Here is a 10669-nt window from a genome sequence, read left to right on the forward strand (position 1 = left end):
ATAGACCCATATCCGAGGTGAATCGAATGCATTGAGCATCTTAACTCGGATATCCCGGCATCCTGAATACTCAGTCTACCGGGCTGGGGGGCAATTGCTATGGACTTGAATGAGGCCCACATCTAGGTGAAGCCTATATAATACAAGCCCAAAGGTAAGCACTATAAATATGAGCTAAAGACCACAGGTATGACTGATCTTTCTCTAACCCTATTTTACGCAATCACACATCACACACACCCCCCTTTAACTAAGGCCGTCATATAGTGTGTAGTGATTCGCTATCCCCAAGATACCTAATTCATAGGTATCTAGAGAAAGCACTAGATCCAACATCAATCATCTAACCTACGGTTAGACATCTTTGCCTGAGGCAGAAGAGATAGTGATCTCCTTTTACCTCCCAACATGTGTCTTATATTTTGGTAGGTTGCATTATAAACTTTTTTTTTATCTCAAACATAGTTTGTTTGTCATTTAACAAACCAACATTCTGTTCCTGTGTCTTATTTTAACTGATCTTACTAAAGCTACACTTTTAGTGTGTTTTAGACGAATTCAGGCCCCTTTAACCTTAAGTTTTGATTACATTAATCGATCAACCTCTTTCCATTTTTGAGATTTTACTAGATGAATACGAAAGACATATAAATATTAAAGGTGTAAGCAGTGAGCCGTCAAGGTTTACATAATGATAATAGGAAGAAGAACCTTCTACATACCACATAATCGAAATGAACATAAGATACATCTTTAATTCCACATACGAGGGAAAAGGAAAAAACATAGGTTGCATAACATAGCACGTGTACACATGGAGCAGTCCACAATTATTACAAAATTATAGTGACAACTTATAATCCGTAGGGAAAATAATAAAATAGAATCCGCTTGGATCCTAAGTGCTGAAAACTGATACAGAACACGTGCTGCTTAACACTAAAATACCCTGATGAGTAACATATTCTATGGCATTGTGTGACCTCTGAGATAACGCCAAGGTCCTGTTCCTGTTCCCATCCTGCATATGCATTCATGATACATATAAACTAACTTCAGAATATAAAATTTATAAAATAAATCACTGGGACTATAAAACTATGGGATAGGATATTGTGACACCCAAATTATGTTACACCAATGTGACACCCAGTCAATCTCACCGTTAGATCGCTTATGTTGATCCAACGGTTATATTTATTTACATCTTTGTATGGTCATGATTTCCAAATTTAAAGTGAAAGCATTAAATATGGAAAATCATAACCATACGAAGGTAGAAATAAATATAAAATATTAAATTTGGAAAATCATGACCATACAAAGATGGAAATAAATATAACCGTTGGATCAACATAAGCGATCTAACGATGAGATTGATTGGGTGTCACATGAGTGTAACATAACTTGGGTGTCACAATATCCTATCCCTAAAACTATTAAATTACATCATTTATAAGAAAACTTATTATATTGGCCTAAATTGTTTTATTTATTTATTTATTAAAATACTAAACAAAGGTGCTTGAGGGTTTTATTTATTACACATTTTTCTTTTTATTATATTGGCCTTGGCTTGAGACTTTCATGTTCATTTTTAAGAGAGTGAAAAAATCAAATAAATTGACCCAAACCGCAAACCAAATTGAACCGCAACACATTTTTCTTAATTGGTTTAAGAATTGAATCATTTTCTCCAAACCAGTTCTAGAATCGAACCACTTTTTAGAACCGGTTCAATTTGCCCGAACTAAACCACTTTTCTAATTTGATACAATAGTTGCAAGCTTTTGGAAAGGGGAAGTTTACCTCCACACACCAGCCAACATGCGAAGAACCATGTAGATGGATAATGCAATCCAGATCCCAATGAATTGTTTTTTCTTGTAGAGAAAGTATTCTGTAGCAATACTTACTATTGACACCATAACCTGAATAAGGAGAGTAGCCAATAATTATAAAATAAATTTTGATAAAGATGACATATTATTAAAAGAAAAGAAAAATGGCACGTTAACTTACCAAGGAGTATGCAGAATATGCAAAATCAGAAGCACCATAGTTCACACCATCAAAGACGAAGGCTAATGAATTGAGTGGTTGAGTAGCAGCAACAAACTGGAAAGTTAAATGAAATTAGATATCAATCGATCACACACATAACATTATGGTTTTCATTGTTGTTTAGGGATATACCGGGACACCTATTTGGATCAAATGCAGAACATCAATGTTTTTGGAGAATATTCCAGCTCCAAAGTACAATCCAACTCCAACAGCAAGAGAGAGTCCCACTCCTAAAACAAAACTCATCTGCAATGTCCTTGTTGCAGCAGCTGTTGTCTTGTTATAGTCTTTCTCAGTGAAGGAACAAGCTAGAATAGCCTGTGAACCAAGGAAACTAACTCATTAGTATCATTTATTTGATTTTGTTACGGACCAGGCCTTAGGCCTAACTTACACCATACTTTATTTATTGATATAACTTACCAAGCATTAAATACAAAGCATCTTATCTCCTAAAATGATGATTCTAACTTAATACATGGCACGGCAAGTGCATAAACTACATTTATATAAGACACCTTACATGTTTGACATAAGGGCCCACATTTTAGAAGTTTAAGAAGGGCTAACTGTGAAGAGAGAATTAAGGAAAGATTCCTTAATTATATTAATCCTCGTGCGATAGCAATAGATCAAGAAACTGGACTCTCAGTGTTACTAAGAGGTCCAAAAATCCACACCTTAATTATATTAATCCTAGAGCAAGGTAATTCATTTATAAATAAAGGATTAAACCAATTAGGTACACACACTCTAAACCTTCTCTCTCTTAGTGCACATCCTCATGCTTTGGCTATGCCGTCTACTATAATGCACAGTGATCTGCTAATTTCTAAAGTATCTTTCCCATAAATGTCTGAGAGAGAGTACACATATCCAATATAAACATACCAACCACCGGCTGAACATATCTATCACCAGTACAGAACAAGATGAATATTTTATACAAAAATCACACACTTCAAAAGGCTACCCCCAATTCCCTCCCCCACGAATTAACACTGATATTTATCTCATATGAAGCTACTGATTCTCCGTACAAGGATCCTTAAACTGGTACATAAATCAACGGCCAACCCCTTTTATTAGTTGTACATTTGTACATACTAATTCACCTAAGAAGAAATTTTTATTGCACAATACAGAGTTTGAGAAACTAAATGTGTATGTTAAATCATTCCCAGTTATATATACAAATATTTCTATACCTGGACAGCAACAGCCAAACCATCAGCAAGAAGGGACGATGCTAACCAAATCTGTAGCAAGGGTTGAAATGCAGCCATAGGAATAGAACCAAGCCTTGCTGCCAATGATGCTGCGAAGGTCATACAGAATGTCACTGCTACTACCCTTGCCAGCAACAGACCTCCTGTGTAGTTCACCATGATATTGAATATAAAATCCACACATACACGTACAAAAAAAAAATAAAAAAATCCACACATAAGTAATGCGAAATTTATTATCATGATTTACTAATGTTCTATATCGAAAATTAAATTGGAAATATAAGATAAAAAATGAAGTGCACTTTTGAACGGAAAAAAGTAACTGTTCTAGTTTGATGAATGAAAAGGGAAACAGCTGCTGCTCTCTAGTTTGATATGTATGTGATCAAAATATGTTATTATTATGGATTAATTATTTATTATGTAACTTGACCATCCTGTTATCCAAAATTACGCTATTTTGGATATTTATTTTTCTTATTTACTTGATCGAAAATGAATTTCATATTACTCTCTCTTCTTTTGTCAATTCATCTTTATATTATTATAATTTTTTAACTTGACAAATCCTTACGTCAAGTGACTTGACGTCCAATTAATCCTTTTATTATATATATTTGAACTCATTGTCACTGACTTTTGACCTTTTTGTTGTAATGAAAGAAATTATAACCTTAAATGCTATGTTTAAGCATTAGAGTTGTATATGGGCTAACTCACCCCACTAACCTTAGCTTATCCAAGTCAAGATTATAAAGCCCATAAAACCCAAAACTCACAAATATAAAAGTTCACGGGAGCCCAAAAGTCTACAAAGCTCTGTAAGCAAGGACGGGCCAACAATGGGTCATGCTACTAAAATAGAATTAGCCCCACCTTTACAACTAGAAAGTTACAACTTACAAGGATTTGTAGCCCTTGAAAGAAGGAATATGATATCATGCATATTATTTTTCATTCTAATTATATTTACTTTTCTCAAATATGGTTAGATCATAATTTCAACTTATTGTCATCATTTTTCTCCTCTTGAAATTCTGATCTAATTATATTTTAAAGAAGTAAGTAGAGTAGACATAAAAAAAAGTAAATATAATATCTTATCTCTCGAAAGAAAATGAAAGATATTGTGATTTAGCTTCTTCATATTACTAGAAAAAACTTGTATAAGAACAAAATTTCTATAAAATTTCCATCCTAATTTCATCTCGTAACTATTTTCCGTTACAGATTCCCTCGCAAACGATGTTTGCAAGGAAAATTTTATTAAAATTCTATCACTACACATATTTTTTTTAGTAGTATCAAAGATAGGACCTTGCCTAGAAGTCATGTAGGAAATTCTAGATGAAGAGAGGAATCTAGTTTGATATATATTGGATGAAAATATGTTTTATTACCACTGACTATTGCCTTTTTTTTTTCTTTTTTTAATTATTGCCTTTTTATCTATAATAATAAAGAATCTACAGCCTCAACAGGTAATGGTTAATCACTTACCATTTTTAAGAAACCGGAAAATCTGCAAATCTTTTATGCTTGGAGGTAGCAGATGCACTTTTTTCATTAATATCAACATTAGGGTGAATGCCATCATGTACCTATATATAAAGGATCACCATTTTGTAAGATAAAGTTGTATGAACACGAAAAATGATTAACCAATATTATTATTCCGGTATATAAAGAAGTGAGACTTACTGGGAGAGAACATGTGAAAAGGCTGCACCTCTGAGGCCCAATTTCAATTTAAAAATAAGTATTGGGTCCAATGCGACATTAAATGCATATCCCGTAACTAAATAAAACCAAATAAACCAATAAACTAAGTTAGGGAAAATGTCAATACAAAGTAAAAGAACAATCACCCTCTTAAGCATTTTGGGGCCTATAGTTCATTCGGTCCCCCTCCCTCCCCCCGTTTTTGGTAATGAACATTTGTAAGCTTTTATTTATGAGTTTTATAATTTTCATTCAACATGAGAATTGAAATTTTTCTACACATTCTTCGATTTTCGTGCTGGGTCTTATATATAATTTTTTTTCTAACATATGGATCTCACGTGCTTTTTGTTTCTACAACATAAGATTTCAATTCTCGTTCAACATGAGAATTATAAAACCCTTCATTTATATTTGTTTATGCTTTGACACTTTATCTCTTAAAATATGCTTCATTCTAAACAATAAATAATTTCATCCTACCGATGACATATAAAGGAGTTGTTGTGTCCTTGAATCCTCGAAAGATTCCTTGCATGGCCAAGGAGAGAAGAACTGCTGGAGCACCAAATGATCTCAATCTTAAGTACTTCTCTGCTGGTTGTAGCATAGGAGAATCCTACACAAAGTACAAATAGTTCCATTATAACTAAAGCATATATATACATATATAGACAGATATATACTTTAGCTAATGAAGAAAGATATGTAATAACATATCATAAAACTTACATGTTTCACACCCATTGCAGCTAATAAAGGTTTGGCTCCAAATATAAGGATTGCAGCTTGAAGGAGGCCAAGAATTGTGCCAAAAATTAGTGCGGTTGTTGCTGAAGCAATGTGTCGCTTCTTATTTCCAACTTTGTCCTTGAGCTTAGTACCACTAGTAACTGACGAAGACTTACTTATAGTTATATTTGTATTCGCATATGAACAGTAATTAAGCAATAACATATCATTGAGTTCAAAAGGCAAAAGTATATCAAGAGACAAAATTCTATCTTGCATCTTCAAATGGAGAAAAATAATTTGAATTTTATTTTTAACTTAATTGCAACATGAATTTTTTCAAAATATTTTAATTTTTTTTTTCTCAAACTCTAAAATAACATTATTTGAGGACTGTATGAATATAATAAAAATTTCAATGGATTCATTTTCTACATACATGCCCACGACATATAGGATTGTGCTTATGTGTTTAAGCAAATTCATCAGATTAACATGGGCATGTACACAGAGAGACAGAGATAAGCATAAGAGAGAAAATACCATCTCCATTATTTGTATCATTGTTCCCAGAAGCACATTTTTCCACATCCTCAGGTACATAACTTTTCACTACGAGATCGTTTGTATCACTTCCAGCCATAGATTCTTTTGGAACTTCCATAATCTCTTTGGGTGTACCTTTTTCAATGTCTTGATGCATATAATCCTCATGCATTACTTCGCTTAACTTAGCCTTACATTTTTCGGTCAAATTGTTTTCCACTGCTTCGGTATTCAACCTTTGAATAGTATCTTCCTCAGCGACAAAAGAAGTTGTAATACTGACAAGAGGGAATATGAAAATCCTTGAAGCTTGGTTGAACAAAGCAATGGAAACTCCAGCAGCTGCAAGTTCAACCGGTCCTAAACAAATTAAAAGGAAAAGTTAGCTTCAAATGCTGAAAGAGTGAAAAGTTAGCCTTAGCAAGAGTTGACAAGAAAGAGATAATAGATAAATACCCAAGTGGCCTATAAATGCAGTGTCTATGAGAGAAGCAATAGGATCAGCAGCAACCGCAAGTGCAGAGGGTAATGCAATCCCTAATATCTCCCTAGAAAGCGCATCCAACTTGAAAACAAGTCTGCATTCACATTATTAGAATCAAGTGTCAGTACTTCGTAATATATATTAGGGTCTAAAATTTCTTAGGAGGTAAAATTATCTCTAATTACACATATGAATGTGTGTGACCTAATATTTTTTTTTTTTCATACGGCCTCACACACTTTTTCTATATATATATATATATATATATATATAATTCTGTCTATCTTTATTCTGTTTACTTTTACTTACCTCTTTCAATATTGTTAGATTATAATCTCATCTAATAGTAAAGATTTGCGGAATAAAATAATCATTTTTGTCATTTTCTTTCTTCTCATTGCCTCTGACATCCTTTTTCTCTCCTCACATTTTTCTTTGTCGCACCATATCCACTGTCCTCCCCTTTTTCGTGTGTTCTGTCCACACGAATTGCCAATGGCTGAGTAAAATTACGCATTAGGAACAAAGCAATCTATTTTTTGTTTTCTAATGGAAAAGAAAAATATTTATATATAGTTTGCTAGATTCCATGATGTATATGGTAAAATTCACATATTATAAATACAAGAGCACCAACCGTGTGATAGTATTCCAAAGCACAAACCAATGCACGGTTAAGAAAACCCAATAATGGAGAAGATGAGAGTGATACTAATTGCTCAATACATATCCATAGCTGCAGCAGTTGCAATTCAAGTTGGTGCCGTGAAACTATTACTCCTAAGCGTAACTTACTCCTTCTTGTTGTACAATATGGTGCAAGAGAAAGGGGAGGAGAGAGAAAGAGTGTGGGAGATGGTAACGAGAAAGAAAAGGAAAAATGGCTCATTTTATTTTGCAAATCTCCATCACGAGATGAAATTATAATCTAACAGTATTGAGAGGGATAGACAAAATGTAAGCAGAATAACCTATTCCATATATATATATATATGAGTTTGCTTTTTCTGCAGTTATTGCAGATAAATTATCTGCAGTAAGTCAATACGACATCGTTTTGGGACGGAAATCATAGTATTTTTGTAATTTTAATTTATTTTAGGGTTATAATAGTCTTTATATTTATAATTTTTTAAGATTTCAATACCAAAATGACGTCGTTTGGGAATAAATGAAGATAACTTCTCTGCATTAATTGCGGAAACATTTTTCCCTATATATATGTAGAAAATAATTTTATCTCCTACTACATGTTGTTTCACTATATAAATGGCGATCTTTTGTTATAGGGCAATCATTTTCTCGTATTAGTGGCTCATGGCATCAATGAGTCTCACCTTAAATTTTTTTCTCTCCACTATTTTGTAGACCCCCTTATGCCATGAATTATTAGTAGGAGAATCTGGAAAAAATGTTTTCCTTTTGTTATATCATATATAATTCGGGTCAACATAATGCTTCTTCTCCTACAAGAAATATGGGTGCAATATATATGTATACAATGGTAGAACAGGTATAATATAAAATTATTCATATGATTTTACTTAACAATTTAAGTATTGGAGGTACGTAATTGATATATAATGCGGCATGAGGGCATCTATGGTTTTATTTTTCAGAATTTTATTCTTCTAAATAAAAATTAAATTTTAAGCACAAAATAGGATAACTGTGTTAGATAAGAAATTATTCATGTACTTTCACGCATTATAGTCTGTATATATGATCAACTTAGTGACGGATTCAGGAAATTTTTTTTATGTCTGCACACTCAGGGCGGGGGTTCGGGGGTGCCGCCCCCGATTTTTTTTAAAGATCATAATCATGATTCAATTTTTACTTCCACTTCAAAAATAAAGCTTTGGTGATCAACCTTAAAGAAATAATCGATAATGATAATTATAAAATAAATAAGGGTTCGCTTACTGCAGATAAGTTATCTGCAGTAAGCCAATACGACGTCGTTTTGGGACGGAAATCATGGTGTTTTTGTAATTTTAATTTATTTTAGGGTTATAATAGTCTTTATATTTATAATTTTTTAAGATTTCAATACCAAAACGACGTCGTTTTGGGAATTAATGCAGATAACTTCTCTGCATTAACTGCGGAAACATTTTTCCCAATAAATAAACACCACAAAAAATATTTGTAAAATATAGTATAATTGTAGGGGTTAATTGATAAAAAACTCACCTTTGTCGATGTCTATTTGATCCAAAGTTGACCAGTTTTGTTTCATAAAAAACATGAAAAATTCCGTGTGATTCTCCTCCACTCTTTACCTTTTTCCTTTTAATCTTCCTATTTAATTTTTGTTTTTTTTTTTTTTACTTGACTTGAATCACACACCTATGTAAATTTTTTTTCCTCGTCAACTTTATGTATGCAAGTGTAGACAATGGAACCAACCTAGGTCCGCCATTGAATCAACTCATCATATCCATTTTTCTAATAAAAAATTTAAAAATCTAAAATAAAGTAGATAATAAACCGGTAGATTGTCCCCGTCGTTTCAAGCTTAAAAAACTTAGAAAATATGTTAAAAAATGTTATATAAAACCAATTCATATATTTTGACCTTATAGTTCAAGCTAGGCCTTTGACATAATTGTTTCATAATATACATAATGGAGAAATCTTTTCTTTATGTTGCTGGAAAATACCTTGCATCTTTGAAGAAAACGAAGAGAGGCATTTTCCACTTGTTGTTGGGTGTGTTGGAACTGCCAATATCGTCCATGATATTGTTGATTCAATCAAAAGAAGAGAATGGCGCTTGGGAAAGATAATTCAAGATAAGACCAATACTCAACAATCTGCAAAGTTTGAGTTTGAGATCTCAGTGTTGTTTACAATCAAAACAAAGAAGCAATTTTACGATATCACATGCTGGAAAATAAAGGTTGACAACTAGAATAAACATCAGAAACACAATAATGTGCTACCTTTTAATTGGCGTTTAAATTATCAGAATGGAAGTGGTGTATTTATAAGGAGTCAATGCTAGTAGCATAACAATTGCATTTTGTCTTGTTTATTGTTGAAAACTTCCTCAGTTATATACTTATGTACATGTCTACCTATAGATATCTCATTTTTTTCATATAAAGTAATGCATTCATGAGATGCATGCTGCGACAAATGGCATGCAAAGGCCCTTTTGCATATATATACTGACTTGTGAATAATACAATCGTGTAATAATTGACATTACTGCGTCATAAACGATAACATTATATTATAAAGGAAACTGTAGCATGTCAGTCATCAAATGGAAGAGAATACTAAATGCGAATTTCTATAACGACCTCGTGACATCAGACAATATTAGTCAACAAATGCATGTGAACGTAGCAAAATATTTCCATTATTTTTAAATAATTATTGCTTGAAGTTTTAAGTATTTTTTAAATTAAAATAAACATTTATGTCTGCCAAAATTACTCTTTTAATCTAAAACTGTTCTTTCGTTTTATTTATTAAAAATATCAAACGAATAAATTTGAAAAAATTAATGTTATATTACTTTTTAAAGTTACAAATAATTTAAAATATTTTTGAAAGTGAAAATTATTTTAAAACAGATGAAATAATCATTTATGTCTAGACTTTGAAAAAATGAACAAATATATATGATAAAAATAACAAAATTATTCTTTATTAAATATTTTGATCTTATAGTTATTCTTAATATTATCAAAGGTGATAAAATAAATAGCATGATCAAAACTAACTTTAACTAAGAAAGAAAATACTTATCAACCAACAAAACAAAGAAAAAGAAAGAAATACTTGAATTTGTTGTAAAACACTTATATTTTAAGGGATAGGATATTGTGACATCCAAGTTATGTTACACCCATGTGACACCCAGTCAATCTCA

The 10669-nt window shown here is 32.1% G+C and overlaps 1 protein-coding gene across 6 annotated transcripts; it reads right to left on the minus strand.

The window, feature by feature from the left end:
• Nucleotides 1-966: 966 nt before the first annotated feature.
• Nucleotides 967-9526, minus strand: LOC133298165 (protein DETOXIFICATION 43-like). Of its 6 annotated transcripts, none has more exons than XM_061497423.1 (12): nt 9450-9526; nt 6756-6877; nt 6402-6659; nt 5754-5959; nt 5505-5640; nt 5001-5097; nt 4800-4900; nt 3276-3439; nt 2197-2385; nt 2023-2118; nt 1810-1931; nt 967-1021 (listed from the first exon to the last, which is right to left on the minus strand). In XM_061497423.1, the coding sequence occupies exons 1-12, from the start codon at nt 9524-9526 to the stop codon at nt 967-969; spliced, it is 1623 nt and encodes a 540-aa protein (XP_061353407.1). The 6 variants fall into 6 exon arrangements, with proteins under 6 accessions (XP_061353407.1, XP_061353408.1, XP_061353406.1 ...); XM_061497424.1 differs by having other exon boundaries at nt 5754-5924; nt 6367-6659; XM_061497422.1 differs by having other exon boundaries at nt 5754-5924; nt 6355-6659.
• Between the last annotated feature and the right edge of the window lie 1143 nt (nt 9527-10669).

Source organism: Gastrolobium bilobum, unplaced genomic scaffold (assembly GCF_033153095.1).
Source record: "Gastrolobium bilobum isolate Gb01-03AN ecotype WA unplaced genomic scaffold, APGP_CSIRO_Gbil_v1 utg12372, whole genome shotgun sequence".
NCBI classification, from domain to species: Eukaryota; Viridiplantae; Streptophyta; class Magnoliopsida; order Fabales; family Fabaceae; genus Gastrolobium; species Gastrolobium bilobum.